General features: G+C 42.9%; 1 protein-coding gene across 1 annotated transcript in view; it reads right to left on the bottom strand.

Moving 5' to 3' along the window:
* Positions 1-22,038, bottom strand: part of cntnap3 (contactin associated protein family member 3) — a 193,542-nt gene that overhangs the window by 67,242 nt on the left and 104,262 nt on the right. The window contains exons 6-10 of the mRNA XM_056293671.1: positions 16,171-16,346; positions 13,610-13,756; positions 10,171-10,438; positions 9,721-9,870; positions 6,735-6,906 (exon numbers count right to left, since the gene is read on the bottom strand). Of these exons, the coding sequence (XP_056149646.1) occupies positions 6,735-6,906; positions 9,721-9,870; positions 10,171-10,438; positions 13,610-13,756; positions 16,171-16,346 (913 nt within the window). The remainder of the gene's footprint in view (positions 1-6,734; positions 6,907-9,720; positions 9,871-10,170; positions 10,439-13,609; positions 13,757-16,170; positions 16,347-22,038) is intronic.

Raw genomic sequence — 22,038 nt, 5'->3', positions numbered from 1 at the left:
GAAATAGTTGAAGCTGTATTAGCAGGTAGAAAACCCGGTCAGAAACAGCTCCTGTGCTGGCCAGGACGCAGCAGAAGCATCATTTGTAAGGAAAAAGCAGAGCCTGTTTTCAGGAAGGCAGAAAACAACTTGTTCTTGTCGGCAGAGAACACAACTTGTCAGTGACCAGACAAAACAGAACATGTCCTGTTGAGGGCAGAACAAGGAGCAGGCGGATAAACCAGAGGGGAAGGTTGATGTGGCAGCTCTGAGCCAGAGTGGAACAAACGGATTGTCATCGTTGGTTATTTCACAGCTTCATGCCTCCACTGAACAGTACCCTGGATTTCATAGGGGAGATTGTGTGTGTGTGTGTGTGTGTGTGTGTGTGTGTGTGTGTGTATGTGTGTGTGTGTACGTGCATGCGTGTGTGTGTTTCTAGCCCCATTTTCTATCCTGATGGGGACATTTGGTCCCCATCAGGATAGAAAAACCTGGAACCACCTACCTTGTGGGGACATTTTATGGGTTCCCATGTGGAAAAGTGTCTATTTTAGGGTTAGGATTTGGGTTTAGGGTTAAGGTTGGAATTAGGATTAGGTTAAAGTTAGGGTAAGGGTTAAGATTAGGCATGTTCTTCTGATGGTTAAGGTTAGGGTTAAGGGCAAGGGAAGGATTGTATTCAATGAGGGGTCCCCGCAAGTATAAGGTAACGTGTGTGTGTGTGTGTGTGTGTGTGTGTGTGTGTGTGTGTGTGTGTGTGTGTGTGTGTGTGTGTTACCCCCTTTCCACCAACGCAAACCTATTTCTAGCTCTGGGCTGGTGTTAGCGCCAGTTTGCAGTTGGTTCAACCTGCGAACCTTCTAAGAACCGGTCTGCTTTTCCACGGGCTAGAGCTGGCTAGAGAAGGGTCTGTCTGTGGCCTGCAAGACAGGAGCGCAACATGTAGAAGGACCCCCATCACTTTCCCTAACCTTAACCTCCCAACATTAACCTCAGCGCGGGGTTGGGGCGTTTCTTGAACTGGCAAGTGGGCATTTCTTGTACTTTGGGGGTGTGTCTTGCATGTCACGCCCGTCTTGCAGTCCGCAGACAGAAACTGTCGGGGCTAGAGAGCCACATAATTACAGCTCTGTATACGTCTCCAAAGATGAGGCCAGAAATCAACTGTGTAGATTTCAAATTTTGTTTTTTTTAAACAATTTTCATCTGCTATTTCATCATTACATTCACATCTGAGAAATTTTGAGGTGTGAATTCAACCGTTGGCAGATTTCCAATATTAGCAGTTTTATGAACATTGATGGGGAATCGAAAATTTGCTCCAGCGTTTTCGGAGCTGAGGAGCTCCACAAACTGGCAACCAGCCGGCTGGTCATGCTAATAGACCCCGCTGTGAGCTGGCCGGAGCTCTGTAAGAGACCGGTCTCGTAGACAAGAGGCTTTTATTTCCCTGTTGACAGATGGCTTGTTTAAATATCATGACACAAATGTCCATTATAAAATTAACACAACCTGTGATTATCTGCCTTGTTTTCCGGTAGGGTGATAGGTCTGACATTTACAAGGTTGCCTTGATTAATCTCTCAATATTTCTTAAGGCGAACCCTGACAGCCAGAGGTGTTCTTTGTCGATTCAAGCGTAGGATTTCAGATAGTTATATACTAAAATTAAGTTTTTTAAATGTGGAACAATGAATGTGGGGTTTAAAATTCATTCTGTCAAAGTCGATCAAATAAAGTATATCCTGATAAAACCGACTGTTGCTGCCGAGTACAGCCTCCCATATTGGTCTTGTTGGTCACAACAGTCCCGCCACCAGCCCCTGATGTAAGCGCTTCTTTCTTCTGTCCCAGCAAAGAGTCGGTGCCACTCTGGAACCAGTTCTCCTGCTTGGCTGAGAGCCGGGTCTTTGGCTGCCGAAACGCGAAGAACTGGTTCAAGATTAGGCACCGACTCCAAACCAGCCCTCAAACTGCTTTGGTGGAAAAGGGGTATTTATGTGCTAGTGTCTCTGAGTTTGTGAATGTGTGCACACGTAGGTGCAGGTGTGTTTTTTCATGTGTGTTAGTTTATATTTTGTATGTTTGTGTTTATCCTGAAGAGTACATTCCTACCCTAACACTCCATATGCCACCACACTCTACAAATAAATAACTCTACCAAAGGACGAAGAGGAGTTTTCTGATTTTTCCTCGTTAACTTGTGTTATATGAAGGCGGCGGGCAAAAGAATCAAAGGAAAAAATAAACCCATCTGACAGTTCCTCCAGCACATCCCTGATTGACCAGACAACAGTGCTTCCATATTTCTCTCTGCCTCTACCCCGCTACTGTCAAATAACCCATTTAATATAACAGAACAACACAGCAGTAAAACACTTTCAGTAAAAAAACAAAACAAAACTGTATGAAATGTTTCTTTGCAAGCCAGACCTTATACTTTTTTTTGGGGGGGGGGGGGATTTTCCCCCATGTATCCGGCCAATTACCCCACTCTTCTTCTTCGGGGGAAACTTCGAGCCGTCCTGGTTACTGCTCCACCCCTTCTGCAGATCCAGGGAGGGCTGCAGACTACCACATGCCTCCTCCGATACATGCGGAGTCGCCAGCCGCTTCTTTTCACCTGACAGTGAGAAGTTTCACCAGGGGGACGAAGTGTGTGGGAGGATCACGCTATTCCCCCCAGCCCCCCCCCCCCCCCCCGAACAGGTGCCCTAACTGATCAGAGCAGGCGCTAGTGCAGCGACCAGGACACATACTCACATCCGGCTTCCCACCCGCAGAAACGGCCAATTGTGTCTGTAGGGACGACCAAGCTGGAGATACAGACCTTATACTATCCATCCATCCATTATCCAAACTGCTCTTCCTGCTCACAGGGTCACAGGGATGCTGGAGCCAATCCCAGCAGTCACTGGGCAGCAGGTCGGGGAGACACCCTGGACAGGCCGTCAGGCCATCACAGGGCCGACACACACACATTCACACCTAGGGAAAATTTAGTACTGCCGATTCACCTGACCTACATGTCTTTACACTGTGGGAGGAAACCAGAGCACCCAGAGGAAACCCACGCAGACATGGGGAGAACATGCAAACGCACAGAGGACGACCTGGGATGATCCCCAAGGTTGCACTATCTCTGGGTTCGAAACCAGGACCTTCTTGCTGTGAGGCAACCATGCTAACCACTGCGCCACCATGCTGCCCGACCTTATACTATTTTAACAATATTTTCCCAAAGAGATATAAATTATATTTATATCTATATATATTATATTTCACCTCACTGTAAACGCAGCTGTCACATGATATGCTGGTCTTTCCTCAGCTGAGAGTGGATTGGTCAGGTTTGTTCAGACCAGTATATGTGGGTCCACCTCCAGGAGCTGGACCATTTGTTTTCAATGTATGCATGTATGATTACATGCCTGAATCATTTCAATCAAAATTCTGCCAGTGATAAACTCAGCAATCTCATTTGCAGTAACTTCAGAAATGCCTGCTGGTATAGCAGTGCCAGGCTCATTGGGTTTGCTGGTATCATGTCTGGTGCTCAGCTACTTTCACTTCAACGAACTGATTTGTGACCATGTGTCAGTGTCTTTAAAGCATCACCGAGATGGCTGAGTGGTTAAGCTGTTGCACTTAAGTTGAAATGACGTATAGTCATCGTGGGTTCAATCTCCACATCTGGTATGAATGGTTTCTTTGCCTCAACTAACAAATGTACCGTGGATGTAAGAAGCATTAGACAGGGTCTGATTATCATGAATGACCTGAAAGTAGAACTAACTAAACTGTAATGGTTAAAGAGTAGTGCCGAAGAGAAAGTGAAAAAAAAAACCTTCAAGGCAAATTAACTTCAGCCTTCATTCTTCAAGGTAAATGAGCTTCAGCCTTCATCCATGTCCAATAAAGAAAAGCATAAGTTTTTAGATGGCCATGGAAGAGACATTATACTAGAAAATGGATAGCGAGCATTTCACTACACTTTGGCCACTGAAGAGAAATTAAGGCAGGGGTGGGGAATGTGAATGGGGATTCTCTACAACATGGTATCTCTACGGCTGCGAGTGTCTGGTTTGAATCTACCCAGCACTACCATCTGCCTTCTTGCAATTAGAAATGTCTCAATGCAACTACAGTCCACAGATGACGGCTAGAATGTGTCCTCAGGATGGCCAAGGAGTTAAGGCACTGCATTCAGGATGCAATGGACACAAGTCCTTGTGGGTTCAGTTCCCACTCCTGGTAGGCACAGAGGTTTGTAATGTAGAGTCTTTGTAATCCTGAATGCAGACTTGTGTTTGGCCAAGTTGCGGATTTTTGCCTAATCTTTGACATGGTGTTTACACTTGGATCACTTTGAGAACTATATAGGCATTTCCGGATTTGCTCTATCTTGGCTTAGGCCCTATTTATCTGAGATTTTGTGTATTATTGTTACCTGTTAAGTACTCCGTGGTGAACTCTGGTGTTGCCCAGTGCTCTGATTTTGGGCCTTCGCTACTCTTTCTATATATATACACTACCGTTCAAAAGTTTGGGATCACCCAAACAATTTCGTGTTTTCCATGAAAAGTCACACTTATTCACCACCATATGTTGTGAAATGAATAGAAAATAGAGTCAAGACATTGACAAGGTTAGAAATAATGATTTGTATTTGAAATAAAAAATTTTTTACATCAAACTTTGCTTTCGTCAAAGAATCCTCCATTTGCAGCAATTACAGCATTGCAGACCTTTGGCATTCTAGCTGTTAATTTGTTGAGATAATCTGGAGAAATTGCACCCCACGCTTCCAGAAGCAGCTCCCACAAGTTGGATTGGTTGGATGGGCACTTCTTTGAGCAGATTGAGTTTCTGGAGCATCACATTTGTGGGGTCAATTAAACGCTCAAAATGGCCAGAAAAAGAGAACTTTCATCTGAAACTCGACAGTCTATTCTTGTTCTTAGAAATGAAGGCTATTCCATGTGAGAAATTGCTAAGAAATTGAAGATTTCCTACACCGGTGTGTACTACTCCCTTCAGAGGACAGCACAAACAGGCTCTAACAGGTACTATTTAATGAAGATGCCAGTTGGGGACCTGTGAGGCGTCTGTTTCTCAAACTAGAGACTCTAATGTACTTATCTTCTTGCTCAGTTGTGCAACGCGGCCTCCCACTTCTTTTTCTACTCTGGTTAGAGCCTGTTTGTGCTGTCCTCTGAAGGGAGTAGTACACACCGGTGTAGGAAATCTTCAATTTCTTAGCAATTTCTCGCATGGAATAGCCTTCATTTCTAAGAACAAGAATAGACTGTCGAGTTTCAGATGAAAGTTCTCTTTTTCTGGCCATTTTGAGCGTTTAATTGACCCCACAAATGTGATGCTCCAGAAACTCAATCTGCTCAAAGAAGTGCCCATCCAACCAATCCAACTTGTGGGAGCTGCTTCTGGAAGCGTGGGGTGCAATTTCTCCAGATTACCTCAACAAATTAACAGCTAGAATGCCAAAGGTCTGCAATGCTGTAATTGCTGCAAATGGAGGATTCTTTGACGAAAGCAAAGTTTGATGTAAAAAAAATCTTATTTCAAATACAAATCATTATTTCTAACCTTGTCAATGTCTTGACTCTATTTTCTATTCATTTCACAACATATGGTGGTGAATAAGTGTGACTTTTCATGGAAAACACAAAATTGTTTGGGTGATCCCAAACTTTTGAACGGTAGTGTATGCTACTTCTTTGCAAAGTAATTTCAATATTGGACTTAAATTCCATTACTATACAAATGACAGTTTGCCCAAAATGCACACAAGTCCTGGGTTCAAATCCTTCTCAAGGTACGTATATTTTGAGACTAGAGGATATTGACTATAATTTTATGTCAAGCAATCCCAAAGTGTATTCATGGGTAACCCTTCCTTTTATAGTCCCCTAATTACTAAGTGTTTACCTGATAAACATACAGTAATTATAGCATATTATTGGATAATTATCACTGCAAATAAGTAGGTAAATACAGAGAAACTACAGCTGAAATACTGAGAAAAACCTCCACTATTACCCATCAACTCAACTAAGTACTGTGTAGTTGTGACCGGTTTAGGTTGGTAATAACTCAGATATAACCGCATACTTCCTAGGAAAATAGGCAACCGATTCTTAGAAACACCGCCTCTGTTACCCATCAAGTTATAATTATAGTTGTCCAAGGTTTATGTTGGTAACAGCTCAAGTTTAATTATGCACTATCTAGAAATTAAGGAAGTACTTTTCAATAATTTATGTTTTCTTATATAGTTACTGTTCATGGCCACACCCACTTATAAAGGGTTTCCTAGTTAGACTGACCTTAGAAACTATGGAATTATTTTTATTCAAGTTGAACAATTACATCAATAGTTACCTGGTAACAACCTCTGCAGGAACAGTTTTCCTCTAGTGTCATGGGATATCTTCTTAAATACTTAATACACTCTTATAGATGAGTAAGCTGAAATTGTACAGTAAAAGGAAGCCTTGTTTATTTCTGTGATGTCACCATATTTTCACCATATTGTTTGTAATAGATTATTCCATTGTCCATGCAGTTAACAGGAACGTGTACCATATTATATGTTCCACAACATACTAAGTAAAACATGACAATTTACTCAGTAAGCAAGCCATTTGGTATAGATCAAATGTGGATGGCAGAACGGGTAAAGTTTGGCTATAAAAATCCAACCAAACAGATCACATTTCCCTGGGACTGACCTGTCAATGATGCCACACATGTCAATCTGCAGGTGACTGTAGTTTCCCAGCATCCTCTGCTGCATTTTGATCAGGTCCACAAGTTGGTTGTTCAGAGTGAGCAGACGCATACAGCCCTGGAAATGATTAAAAGGATTTCTACACTCCTGGCTGCTTTCCTCAAAAGGACAACCTGAACAGAAAAGAAATAACAAGGCCAATGGGTCAACACATATTTCAATGTAAAACACCAGTTAGGCAACAGAACTGAGAAAATGCCACATGATTAACCAATTAAACAATCAAAATGGTATCAAAAAAACTGCATTTAACTAATAGAATAACAGTAAAGAGACAACATGAATACTCAATAATTTGCACAATAAATACTGATAGGAAAAAAGAAAAACAAATAAAAAACAAATAGGAAAAAACTGGAAAATAAGAAAATTAATGGGTGTAACATATTTTGAATAAATCCTAATTGTATCTATACTTTTCTTTTTCCTTTTAATGTTGGACTCAATTGAGAGGTCAAAAAACCCTTTATTCCAGGATTTTTCACATTAATTTTTGTTAATGGAGTTAACAGGATTCAGTATGCTAGATGACAATTAAGTATGGCAGTAGATTTCAATTACATCTATGTTTAAGGTGGAATAGCTAGACATGCTACCCAGTGACAGTGACGGCAGGTGGTGATATTGGGTGGGTGGGCTAACAACTGCATTATACCCATCAATAGTTCACGCTGCAGCAACACCAGCATCACATCTGAGATACCACGTTACAGCAACAACACTAATCACACTATAGAGGTACTCACAAGAATGGCATGATGCCAAAAAACTCTCTCTGCATCGCTCTCTCTCTCTCTCTCTCTCTCTCTCTCTCTCTCTCTCTCTCTCTCTCTCTCTCTCACACACACACGTTTCCTAATTTTGTCGGATAACTGTTTCAAATCCACAAGCCGTGTCCAAGCCGTGTCTCCTCCAAAAAGCCAGCATGGGAAACAGAAAAGTGAATTCTTGGCTACGCCTGCTGTTAGCTAGTCCTTTCATTGAAAACAAGTAACACAAACTTGCAATTTTGTTGTTTGTCCTGCTGTGTTATTGGAACATCGTTTGGATGATGTGTCTCGAGTCTCTTCACGTCCATTTTTTCCTCCAAATACATCGAAGAAAATGGATGATAAAGTAAACAATCCACCTCATTCATGCTAACGCCCGCGCTCACCCTGCCTCCCCCACACACCTTCGCACAAGTAGCGCCTCACTGTACGTACCGTTACTTTGTACGTCCGCTGTCATTGGTTAAAAGTCTGAGGGCTGATTGAATGTAGCCCAACATGATCAGCAAATCAAAAGGGCGTGCCACGACACCTGTCACTCACTTAACACGAAGATGAATGGAAGCTGATGCTACTGTGTCTGGCCGGTAAAAAATAAGCCCATTTAGATATGGCCTGTTTTTCTTGTGACTATTTGGTGCTGTTGCTGCACTAGGTTCCACCAAAATTAAAAACAATCTGTTCCAAGGTTGTTTTAAAAATAATTTTCTCATATTTATTGTAAAAGATAGGGAGGGTTTAGCCCTATTAGCCCATTTATACCAGCCGTCCCTCCCCAGTGATATGCTACGTTCTACTGTTATTTATGACTGGAGTTTAAACCCTTTATTGTTCACTGCAAGGATTCTAAGTCCATGTTACTTAACAATAATAATGGGGGTTGAACCCACTGTGGCAACAGAACAGCTGTGGTCATCGTAATCCTCTATTAATGCAGCCATGGTGGCCAAAATTAAGTAACATAACAGGATTTATTTACAACTATTAGTGGAGGAAACACCAGCTATATAGTCTACATTAATATAAACAGCACTCTTCTGTGACTCGCCATAGAGGTTTAAAGCATCGCGGTGTACTATCAGGTTGAAAGAGCAGCTGTGGTGCGTGTGTTCATCTATAAATTGGGAATTGCAGCGTGTTCTTTGTGCTTGACTGGTTCTGAAAGTGTTATGCAAGACCAGGTCTTGCTCACAGGTGTAGGGTATTTTATGCCTATTCTAATCAACATAACCCAGACGTGACGAATGACTGTGCGTGCATGTGTGTGTGCGTGCATGTGTGTGTGTGTGTGTGTGTGTTTATGCATGCATATATGTACATGTGCTTAGGGTATGTGAACTGGAGAGTGTCTGAGGTCATGTGTGCATCCAGGAGGTTACATGGCAGAGGTAAAGTTCACATCTGCACTGCAGTGTTGCTGAGCAAAGAAAATGAGAGAGAGAGAGAGAGAGAGAGAGAGAGAGAGAGAGAGAGAGAGAGAGAGAGAGAGAGAGAGAGAGAGAGAGAACATGATTGAAGGAAAAAACAGTATCAGAGAAAAAAGGAAAGCGGAACGAGAAGAGAAAGAATGGATTGAGAAAAGAGAGCGAGAGAGATAGAGGAGGGGTGAGTAAAGGAGAGGAACAGTCGAGAGGAGCCATACGTCAAAAGATAAAGATGAGAAGATAAAAAACAGATGATGAGATGAGATGAGGAAAGAGAGAGAAATGGGAGGGCAGAGAGGAAGGAGGAGAAAGAGGGGAGAAGAGGAAGAGAGGGAAAGATAAAACAGGTAATGTTGATGGACAAACTAGCCGTGTGGTCTGTTATAAATCTGGACGGTAAGTTAGAATCTGGCGGTAGAAACTATCCACACTAAGACAACTGCACCCTGTGGCATGTTGGAAAGAGACAAAGGATAACTTCAATCCCACAAATGTATACTTTACTGACATTTAGAAATTGTAGCATCATGTTTCTATGATAAGCTAATTTTATCATTATTTACCATATTCACACTGCATTGTGGGTAAAATTATTCCATTTTTATAAACAGTATACTGGAGCAACTGACTGATCAACAGCTACTCTACAATTTTCTGGCTCAAGCCTGAATTTCATGACAAATTTCGATTACATTCAACTAACGGAGAGAGCAGGCCTGTGTTCAACTCATACCACCAAAGAAAAGGTGACTTCCTGGGGTGACAGGAAATGACGGGGTGGTGTGAGCGGTGGCTCCTTCCTCTTTGTCCAAAGAAATGGCCAGACGACCTCGTCTGGAATTCAACTCTACAGAATGCCACTGACCGTCATTCAGACCCGAACCTGGGAGAACAAACACACACACACACACACACACACACACACACATTAACACTTCAACTCAATTTCAATAAGTGAACATGGGTTTGAATATCTTTGTACGTTTTATCTATCAGCTATATCTGCAATCGCTAGTAACCAAAATGTAACGTAAGCACTACTGTTAACATATGAAATGCACAAAACATCAATTTCTGGACGAAAAAAAAAAAAAAATTCTGGATTAAAAAAATTCAATTTCAACTTCTGAGTTTAGTTTGACTTCTTGCAGTTTAAAGGTAAGTGATTAGAGGTGACCCTTACCTGCGCTGAGTTCCAGCAGTGCTCTGCCAGCTTTGTGGATCTGTAGGCGGAGCTTGGCAACACTCAGGTACAGCCAGACCACACCCCCCTGCTGGGGGAGGTCAAAGGTCAACAACAGCCCCGCCTTGTTCCATGTGCGGAACTGGAGGCCCACAGACATGCCGCCTGATGATGATGCTATTGCCCCCGGCAGTTGGAGATAACTCTGGGAACCAGAGAATGTCACAGCAACTGAAACTGGCTCAGCACAAGTATAGGTCACATTGCCCTGAGAGAGAGAGACAGACAGAGAGAGAGAGAGAAAGAGAGAGCAAGAGAGAGATTTTTTTTTTCGTATTTTAAAACAGCTCTTTGTTGAACAGGGAAACAAAATGTAACAATGACATATTTTTGACAATATTAACAAAATCACTCCTTTACATTAACACATCCATCACAGAACACCAGGTCAATTCAAAGGGGTGGGAGACAGCGGGGGGGGGGGGGGGCGTTGAAGAGAGAGGTGATTACTATAGGGAGGAAATAACCTAAATATGAATATTAATCAGTTGCAAAGGGCGTGTCAGCATGACCTCATGTCATAGAGATCTCATCAGCAAGTCTCCTTAAAGAGGACTCTGGGATTACCATAATGATAACAGCCAAGCTTAGAATAAGCAGAAGCACAACAAACTGAAAACACCAATGTCATCCAATAGCTCTGTGAGGACAGAGCGCAGAGGAGAGAGAGAACGGGGAGAAAGCCGTTAATTTAATCGACGGGGGCACAGAGTGAGACATTGAGAGAGAGAGAGAGAGAGAGAGAGAGAGAGAGAGAGAGAGAGAGAGAGAGAGAGAGAGAGAGAGAGAGAGAGAGAGAGAGAGAGCGAGAGAGAGAGAGAGAGAGAGAGAGAGAAAGGGTGGTGTGTAAACAGTGCTATCTCGACATCTTTGTCGCGACCCATTGTTTTGAGTTGTGGTAATGACAGCAGGGCCACTGCTGATGCTGCAGTGGAGATGTATTAGAGTCCAGGTTCACTTTAATGAATATCAGCCCTCTATCTCTGTAACAGTCAGGCAACACATCAGCTTTACATCTAATTTAAAAGCTCTTTGGAGAGCAGTTAGAGATCTGCAGTGGAGAGGACAACCCCCCCTCAGAAAAGACAAAGCTAAAACACCACCCTAATTAGCCTTAAAAGTGAAGAAAACAACCAAAAATAAAACTCATACACACCCTAGAGAGAATTGTAATGCACATGCAGACACACACAATTGCACATGTACACAGTATAGTTGAGCATGCGTAAAGACAGTGTGGTTCCTGTAACTGGTTGCACAATCTGCCATTTGCACAAGTTTATTGTGTACAATAGATTGCATATGTCACCTTACTAAACTCTACTGTTGCATACTGTCCAACAAACTGTTTTTGAACATGCATCTTGTTCTTGCACTTTGGTTCTCTAAGTACTTCTATAAATACCTTTATTTCCCACTTGTGTGTTGAGCCAGCACAAAAAAAGCATTTCATTATGAGAATAAGTGTAAACTTACTTTCATATATAACAAATAAACTTGAAATGAATGAAAGGCACACACACACACACACACACACACACACACACACACACACACACACACACACACACACACACACACACACACAGTGACACATCAAGATCAGGTTCATGTTGTCATTCTCAGGTAAGTTTGCATATATGAGGATTTCTTTTTTCATGGTTGGGTGCTCTCCATGAACATAAACATCAACATCTTTCAGAGCACATCCAGTCAGATAACGGAGCTCTATGTGACGTATGTCAACGACGTCGAAGACATGGGAAAAGCTTAACATCTGTTTTTGGTGACACACAATAAGAGCATTAAGCAAAGCTTTGTTCTAAACAAACATTTATTGTACCAATTAATGTCAAACATATGTGAGCAGCAAGCAGTGAGGATATGTAGCAGGTGAGTGGCTAGGCTAATAGCAGCCATGCTGCTGTCACTGTGCATCTTCCAAGTGATGCATCAACAAGCCTGTGTCTCCTACACTGTGCCCCATGTAGAAGATTGCCAATCATGGGATGCCAGCTTTCTGCACACACACACACACACACACACACACACACACACACACACACACACGCACACACACACACACACACACACACTCTCTCTCTCTCTCTCTCTCTCTCTCTCTCTCTCTCTCTCTCTCTCTCTCTCTCTCTCTCTCTCTCTCTCTCTCTACACAGCATCTGGTACACCTTTGGTGTATTTCCTTTGTAAATCTCGATCTCTCAGCACTGTGTAATGATACATTTTCATGTAGTGAAGTAAAAAGTCTCTGTAGTGAATCCTAATGTTTCTTTATGGATAATGTCTTCATAGCAACAGTGACATTAGCACAGCCTCACACAGCCTCCAAGTCACAAGTACATTTCTCCGAGCCTTGTTAGTAACACTTGTTCACGGTGTCTCCCATGAGCCAGTTCACTTGACTGATACCGTAAAAAACCGCAGAGGGACCTGAATTCCAGGCTGAGGGATGGTTTATCAGAGGACCACTACCGTCTCTACTCCCCTGTTCTCTAATCACTCACTGTCCCCATCCAGGGCTCATTACTGGCATTAATGAGCTAAAGCCTCATTGGGAGCCAGGAGATTCCAGAGCAGCATCTGGATACTGGCCTGAGAAGCCTGATTTCCCAGTAGGTATGCATAGGTACATGTGAATGCACGCGCACGCGCACACACACACACACACACACATACACACACACACACGCACAATAACTAGCTGTTAAGCTGTAGGTGGACACCCAAATATACAGAAACAAATGTTACACATACCTAGTTTGCTTCATGTGTGTAGTGTTAAATGTCAAATGATATAAAAGACTAAGATGGTTGTTAGAGTTCATACTTTGCAACCAATACAGAACCCTTCAGGTCATTCTGTTCAGTCTCCTCTATCAGGTCGGATCCGAGATATTCTACAGGTACCACCAGACTGTGAACCGAATAACCATCACACATGGTCAAATCTAACTGTTCAGCCTAATCGAAATTTAGAGTTTTGAGTAGCCTTTTATCAAATTTTGAGCTACTCAAACTTTGCAATGAGTCACAATTACTTATGATAAGAAGTAATTCTAGAGAATTCTCAGCACTTAGATATTTGAGTTTTACAACTCTAAGGATTCAAAGCAATTGGTTTCCTTCAACAACTTTTGTTGGATTAGCTTTTGGGGTTTTACAGTGCACACGGGAGTTCCTGTTTCATCCACACTATCAGATTAAAAAAAAGTGGTACAGATACAGTACCAGACTGTTGACTATCCTGTTATTAAGTACTGTAAATTAACCTACTTTAGTAACTTCAGTAATAGTTCTGTAAATCCAGGTCAATCACATTAGTACAGATCTGCAGTTAGTAGACTGTAACATGACCTACCATGACAGTGACCTGCTGGTTCTTGCTTTTAGCTAGGTCTATCAGGTTAAAGCCGTTGTAAAGCAGGTTTTCCAGGCAGCCATGGAAGTTCTTCTTGGAGTGGATCAGCTTCTGAGAGCTGTGGATCTGGACTGCTCCCGCACTGAGCTGTTTGGGAGAAATAACACACACACACACACACGAAATATGTAAATATCTTGAAATAAGCAGCTATAAAGTGAAGCAGTGTGAGAGATAGTGAGTAGGTGTGTGTGTGTGTCAGAATGTATATGCGTATACCAATCACTGCAGGTATATGTGGGTGTGTGGGTGCATGTGTCTGTGTGTATATTATATATACACTACCGTTCAAAAGTTTGGGATCACCCAAACAATTTTGTGTTTTCCATGAAAAGTCACACTTATTCACCACCATATGTTGTGAAATGAATAGAAAATAGAGTCAAGACATTGACAAGGTTAGAAATAATGATTTGTATTTGAAATAAGATTTTTTTTACATCAAACTTTGCTTTCGTCAAAGAATCCTCCATTTGCAGCAATTACAGCATTGCAGACCTTTGGCATTCTAGCTGTTAATTTGTTGAGGTAATCTGGAGAAATTGCACCCCACGCTTCCAGAAGCAGCTCCCACAAGTTGGATTGGTTGGATGGGCACTTCTTTGAGCAGATTGAGTTTCTGGAGCATCACATTTGTGGGGTCAATTAAACGCTCAAAATGGCCAGAAAAAGAGAACTTTCATCTGAAACTCGACAGTCTATTCTTGTTCTTAGAAATGAAGGCTATTCCATGCGAGAAATTGCTAAGAAATTGAAGATTTCCTACACCGGTGTGTACTACTCCCTTCAGAGGACAGCACAAACAGGCTCTAACCAGAGTAGAAAAAGAAGTGGGAGGCCGCGTTGCACAACTGAGCAAGAAGATAAGTACATTAGAGTCTCTAGTTTGAGAAACAGACGCCTCACAGGTCCCCAACTGGCATCTTCATTAAATAGTACCTGTTAGAGCCTGTTTGTGCTGTCCTCTGAAGGGAGTAGTACACACCGGTGTAGGAAATCTTCAATTTCTTAGCAATTTCTCGCATGGAATAGCCTTCATTTCTAAGAACAAGAATAGACTGTCGAGTTTCAGATGAAAGTTCTCTTTTTCTGGCCATTTTGAGCGTTTAATTGACCCCACAAATGTGATGCTCCAGAAACTCAATCTGCTCAAAGAAGTGCCCATCCAACCAATCCAACTTGTGGGAGCTGCTTCTGGAAGCGTGGGGTGCAATTTCTCCAGATTACCTCAACAAATTAACAGCTAGAATGCCAAAGGTCTGCAATGCTGTAATTGCTGCAAATGGAGGATTCTTTGACGAAAGCAAAGTTTGATGTAAAAAAAATCTTATTTCAAATACAAATCATTATTTCTAACCTTGTCAATGTCTTGACTCTATTTTCTATTCATTTCACAACATATGGTGGTGAATAAGTGTGACTTTTCATGGAAAACACGAAATTGTTTGGGTGATCCCAAACTTTTGAACGGTAGTGTATATATATGGTTGAATAATTAACGTTTCTGTCCGCCAATGACCAAATATAATGGCTTAAAGATGACATTCTTTAAACGGTTGTTTCTGAAGCTACACGTGTGCGTTAAACCTTGTTTTGAATGTTCCCTCTGTTAGTCCTACGTATATGTCTCCATTTTGCCGTTGTCATTTTCTCATCACCGTAGCTTGGTAGATAACGCCTTTCGTCTGGCACTTAACTTTCGAGGGGGCATGTGTCGTTCACATGGCAGTTGCAGTTGGGGGTGTCCGTTTGTGATGAAGGTGTGCTTGATTTATTCATGATGTTTGTGCTGTGGGACTATATTATTTGTTGAATGTTAGGCATGCAGCTGTGACTAATTTTGATGGTGTTCTTATGGATATCTTCCTCAATTGGTGGTCCGGGGTGAAGCACTTATCCAAAAGTTAAAAAAAAAAACTGCTTACCCATGTTTGTGGCCACGGTGCCACTGTAGGGTGGGTTGTACCAGGTGATGTTTCGTCTTCTGCTATGTTTATTGATTTGCTGGCAGTCAGTATTTCATGATTTCAGTAATGAAGTTTTATATACTTGGCACAAAAAGTAAGAAAATTTGTGTTTGGTAGATTATTTCTTTGTTATAACAATGCTTCTTGGCAATAAATCTTATACCGTTTGAAAGCCCGTTTATTTCCCTTTTAAATGGTGCCACATTTGTAAGGAACAGGCATTTGTGGGATGAGCAGCAGAGCTGAGTATGTGGGTTGCGCCCATGAAAAATTTCCCAAATCTTCTCTGCCAATGCTAAACAGCTTATTTTGCTGTTGCTATTGACTCTTGTTTTGACCTTCTGGTACCCCAGGTGCTGACAATCAGGTGCCTGATATAAGATTTATTGCCAAGAAGCATTGTTACAACAAAGAAATAATCTACCAAACACACATTTCCTTACTTTTTGTGCTAAGTGTATATATAATGTGTGCGTGTGCGTGTGTGTGTGTGTGTGTGCATATGCATACAGAGGGTTGTGTGGTCCAGCCCACCTGCTCCGGGTCCCAGTGGCTGAGCTCTGCTGGGACGTGAACATGCTGTGTGCTTTTATCCACAGTGAAGTTGAGCTGAGAGCCCAGACGCTCCACGGCTACATGGTGCCAGTGCTGGTCATCTAACAGGCTGCCCAGGGAGACCAGACGCTGATCCTCAGAGGACGAACTCCTCCCTGTAACACAGGAGGAGGACAGGAGGCGAAAGGAGAGAGGAGCAGGCCATGAGGGAGGAATTGGGGGGAAGATCAGATTGTAGAAGTAGTATATATGAAGGAGAAGGAGGTGAAGTGAGAGAAAGAAGACAAGAAGGTCAATTGGTGCTGTGTTAACATGAAGAAAAGCTAACAGAGAAATGGTTCTTCTTTTTCTTCTTTGCACTCATCTTAAAATTGCACAAGTGCACTCATCATAAAAACAAATAAATCAGTGAGCAACCTATGCCAACAAACCTTGAAATGTTGGACAGAATTTTAATTACAACAGTTTCCACACATTTGTTGAATAAGAATCATCATCCAAAGTGTGTTTATCCAGTTGACCTTATCAGAGCCTGGTTACAAGTGAAAATTAGAGCTTTATAATAACTAAAATACATTTAAAACTTTAGGAAATTATTCCAGCCAGCTTTTGAATCGACACACCACCACTGTTTAATCCACAAAGACCACCCTCAAATGACTGATATAAGTTAAAGCCATGAGCAGGAAAATTGTGTGGGAAGATGTTTCTTGACAGACTGGTGACCAAAACGACATGGGTGGATGGATGTGTGAGGCGGTTGGACAAATCACTACATGGCTGGCTGGCTGCATGGATGGAGTGAATAAGCCTCTCATTTTGGAAACTTTGCCTTGAACAGACCACTACTCAGAGGCCTGGAGGAAATACACAGTCTGTCTGCTGGTAGTATTCTATTACTGTGGACACCTTACCTGTTAGTCAGTTTTTCACCTGTTATTTAACCTATTTTCCTCTTTTCTCCTGGTCATCTGACCTGCTAGTCTATTTTCCCCATGCTTACTGACATGCTTGTCTCTTTTTCTCCAGGATACCTGACCCATTGTCAAGAAATACCAGCATAATGACAGCTACACCATCTCAGACTCTTCACCGTGGCTGAATATTGTAATTTTCTCCCTTTCACACAGGGAGCAGTCGGCAGGGTCACCTTCTCTCCACTCATTAGGGAACACTGGATATTTGCATACCGGCATGGATAACTAACACAAATGAGTGAAAAAGCATCATTCTGAAAACTGCAGAGAAAGGACAGTAGATGAACACCAGCAGGTCCAAATTAGTGGACCCATCTCTGGATTCACCTAAGTGACTGGAGAGAGATGGGAGAGCTTTTCTGTTGAATGAATAAACTAAACAAGGAGCTGACGAAACAAAGTTATCAAACTTTTCCAAGAGACAGACAGAGAGACACAGGTAGTTAGACTGATGAGAGAGTAAGGAGAGGGTTAGGGACATTGTGATAAATATGTTCTTTATTTTTTTTAAAAAACATTGAGAAATTATATATTTGATAACAGTGTAGAGTGAAGGACTTCTCCTGGATTGCCACCTTGTCGTGGTGGAGAAGCTTGCATATACCAATGATCCCAAGAGCTATGATGTCTGGAGCGTGGCTGCTGGTAGGGTGACTCAAGGTGGATTGGTCAAGGGGGAGGTTCCAGACAAAGCGTGATCCAACGAAGACCTCAACAGTGGAACTGGTGGAAGATGACTCCGGGTCACAACAGCAGTGAAGGTGGACGAAGGCTGCAACAGAGGGTGGTCCCCAATCGTCTTGGTTCTCCATGCCATTGGACTTTGGCCACCCCCTGCCAAGGACCGTGTGATGGCTGCAGGCACATCAGCTACTCCACATAAAAAGCTGTCACATACAGGTGTCCTCCCATTATGTGGCTCCAGGATCGGCCGCTATACCCACCCGAGGACCCAGAGGGACGACGGTCATACCATCTGGTCATACCCGAGTGACCGCCAATGATGATGATGAGTGAAGGAACTACTTCATAGAGACAAAGAGAAGGTAAGAGGGAGAGTGGCGGACAGAGACAGAAATGCAAAGAGAGAAAAGTACACAATGTGTGTGTGTTCAGATTTCCCTGCTATTCTATTTATTTTTCATGAGACACATGGGAGATTTCATGTCAGCGCACCCGCCTGCAGGGTGCATGCACAACATACAGAAATGAACACCATGTCAGTGCTGGATTGCTCATGTCCTAACATGGAATCAGACTGGTTTATCATGTAGTTCATGAGGTGTGCATCCTAGTCATTCTCCTCAAATTCTCCAGCGATAACAACCATCAATGGAAACATTCCTGCAGCTAATCTTTCTTTAATTATTCAAGTTATGGGGCGGCATGGCTCAGGAGGTAGAGTGGGTTGTGTAGTAATTACAAAGTTCCTGGTTTGATCCCCCATCTCCTCCAGAGAGCATGTCGAAGTGTCCTTGAGCAAGACACTGAACCCTTAACTGCTCCTGATGAGCAGGTTGGCACCTTTCATGGCAGCCTCCACCATCAGTGTATGAATGTGTGTGTGTGTGCATGGGTGAATGTGAGGCATACACTGTAAAGCACTTTGAGTGGTCGGTAGACTAGAAAAGCACTATATAAATGCAGTCCATTTACCATTTAACTACCAGAGTTGCTCAGTTTCAGACGCTGGATGCGGCATTAACACATCAGAGAATGAAGCTATAAAGATTGGACAACTGTTATTCCTTTTAATGTCCCCTTTCATAACTACTCATATCCAAATGTCACAAAAGTGAAGTATTCTTTTGTGGCACTGTTATTAGCATTCATCCTTGTGCTACTTGTTTTCCATAATTAATTTCATATTGAATGTTTTAAATTGTTTGTCACTTTACTTGTATTTGTCTTTTCAACAGATAACCCTAATTTATAACATAACATGCATACAGTAGATTTTTTTTCTCCTTTTTCTCCCCAATTGTTTCCAGCCAATTACTCCACTCTTCTGAGCCACCCTGGCCGCTGCTCCATCCCGTCTGCCAATCCCGGGAGGGCTGCAGACTACCACATGCCTCCTCCAATACATGTGGAGTCGCCAGCTGCTTCTTTTCACCTGACAGTGAGGACTTTCGCCAGAGGGACGTAGCACATGACAGGATCACGCTATTCCCCCCAGTTCCTCCTCCCCCCCTGGACAGGTGCCCTGACCAACCAGAGGAGGCGCTGGTGCAGCGGCCAGGACACATACCCACATCTGGCTTCCCACCTACAGACACAGCCAATTGTGTCTGCAGGGACACCCGACCAAGCCGGAGGTAACAATACCGTAGAAATTTGAACTACTGTAACCCGTCAAGTCAGTTTACTATGAAGTGTTCAGCTAATCATGGACTCTGTCTTGTTTATGCTCTTTTAGCCTCTCACTGAAAGGGTGACACAACCCAACTAGCTTGTCACCTGTCCACCTATCTCCACCTATCCAGATTTTGTTCCTGTGTGTCCTGATATCCTATTTATAACAATGAGTTGTTTGAATGCAGCCATGGCGAATGCACAAGTTCAAGTTTCACTTTATTATCAGGTACATATAAAAAATACCACGCTCCTTCCAATGCAATGAAATGCACATGCTCTGGCTCTCTCAGCCCTTAAAAACTATATACGATGAAAATAATTAATAACAGAAACAATAAATAAGAAATCCCACAAAATAATAAATGAAAGTTATGTAAGGCGCCCACTGTTCTTTATTCTGACCTTGTGAGGGGTAAAAACTGTCTTTGAGGCGGCTGGACCGAGCTCATGTACAGCATGAGAGAGGAAATTATGAGAGAGGTCTAGTGGATGAACTTATGAACAAATAAGAGCACTACTGACACAGATTAATGGGACAGACCACTCACAGTGAGAGATAAAAGAGACAAAGCTGGAGAGGGAGGGAGAGAGAGAGAGAGAGCGAGGGAGAGTGAGGAAGAGCGAGAGAGATCCATCCATCCATCTATATATCCATCTATCCATCTCCTTCTCTTTCTGAGGCAGAGGAGAAGAAAGCTGCCTTGTGAGATCAGAAGTCTCCTACAGAAAGACTGATGGCTGGAGAAGCAAAACATGTGATTCCAATACTGTCGGTGTGAATTCGGGACTCAGCAAGAGGAAAAAAAACCTGGTCAGTGAACTGTGACTGAACAATACTGTCCCCTCCATTACCAACTACTTTTGAAGTGCCCTTCAGCAAGGCACATAGCTCCAAAGTGCTCCAGTGCAGCTCTTGAATGGCCAAAAAAATAATTTAAAAAAATGATGGCTTGACTGCACATCCAACTAATAAGACAAGGTGCAGGACAAATATTTAAAATGTACACAGAAAAGTAGAATCTGCAGGGCTTCGGGGTAGCGTAGCGGTCTATTCTGTTGCCTACCAACACAGGGATCACCAGTTCGAATCCCTGTGTTACCTCCGGTATGGTCGGGTGTCTCTACAGACACAATTGGATTGTCTGCGGGTGGGAAGCCAGATGTGGGTATGTGTCCTGGTTGCTGCAGTAGCGCCTCTTCTGGTCGGTCAGGGCGCCTGTTCAGGGGGAGGGGGAACTGGGCAGAACAGCGTGATCCTCCCATACGCTCTGTCCCCCTGGCAAAACTCCTCACTGTCAGGTGAAAAGAAGCGGCTGGCGACTCCACATGTACCGGAGGAGGCATGTGGTAGTCCGCAACCCTCCCCGGATTGGCTGGATACAATTAAGGGGGAAAAAAATGGGGAAAAAACCTTGGGGGTCATCCTCTGCGATGAGTTTGCATGTTCTCCCTGTGTGGGTTTCCTCCGGGTGCTCCGGTTTCCTCCCACAGTCCAAAGACATGTAGGTCAGGTGAATCGGCCGTACTAAATTGTCTCTAGGTGTGAATGTGTGTGTTGGCTCTGTGATGGACTGGTGGCTTGTCCAGGGTGTCTCCCCGCCTGCCACCCAATGACTGCTGGGATAGGCTCCAGCATCCCCGTGACCCTGAGAGCAGGATAAGTGGTTTGGATAATGGATGGAAGGATGGATGTTTGATGGATCACACTATTTCCTCCAGATCTACCTGCAGCTGAACAGGCTCTCCAACATATGTAGGAGTCACTAAACACAAAGTCAGGACATATTACCCCAACTGCCCCCCACCCCCACCCGCTCACCCAGCAGCGTTGCCAATAATGCTCCCTGCAAGAGGCAACATCAAGGTTCAAACCATGAACAGATTAAAACAGTTATTGGTAGTCTAGGGTATCAATATGCTGCACCACCCAATATTTCACCACCAAAATCTAATTAATTGTTTCTCTGCTCAAGGATCACATTACAAAATGTCATGAGAACATATCCATCTGTTTTTGAGATATCTGGCAAACAGCAAATGAGGGCAAAAGCATAACCTCCTTTGGAGGACTTAGTAAAAGACTGAAATAATAGCGTTATTTGCTAAAATCAACAGTTTCTATTGTTAATGTTGAGTGGAGTATGAATGGATATGCATGTCTTAACATTTGGAGGCCATGTTGAACGCTGGCTTACAGTATTCTTATATTTCAGACATCTCCAACAAGTCAATATCGCCTCATCATATCTTGTCTGCTGTGCCATTATGGCTGTCCGCTGTGACACCAAATCAGATTAGGGAGGAGGACAATGACAGTTCTTATCACTGGAAAGACTGTTGTAATTGTTTCAGCACTTCGTTCTGGCTCAGCGCTATCTGTAAACACAATTAGCCCCAGGCAGGCAAAATGTACAATCTCTGAACCGACTCACGAGTAGACCGCAAACTGAAGTCTGGCCTCAAAATGTATTGAATAAAACCTGCGCTCTCCATCTTTTCTTTTTCTTCTCGG

This window comes from Lampris incognitus, chromosome 14 (genome assembly GCF_029633865.1).
Source record: "Lampris incognitus isolate fLamInc1 chromosome 14, fLamInc1.hap2, whole genome shotgun sequence".
Taxonomy (NCBI): domain Eukaryota; kingdom Metazoa; phylum Chordata; class Actinopteri; order Lampriformes; family Lampridae; genus Lampris; species Lampris incognitus.
Note: the sequence above shows the minus strand (reverse complement) of the source record. Positions and strands in the feature narration are given on the sequence as shown.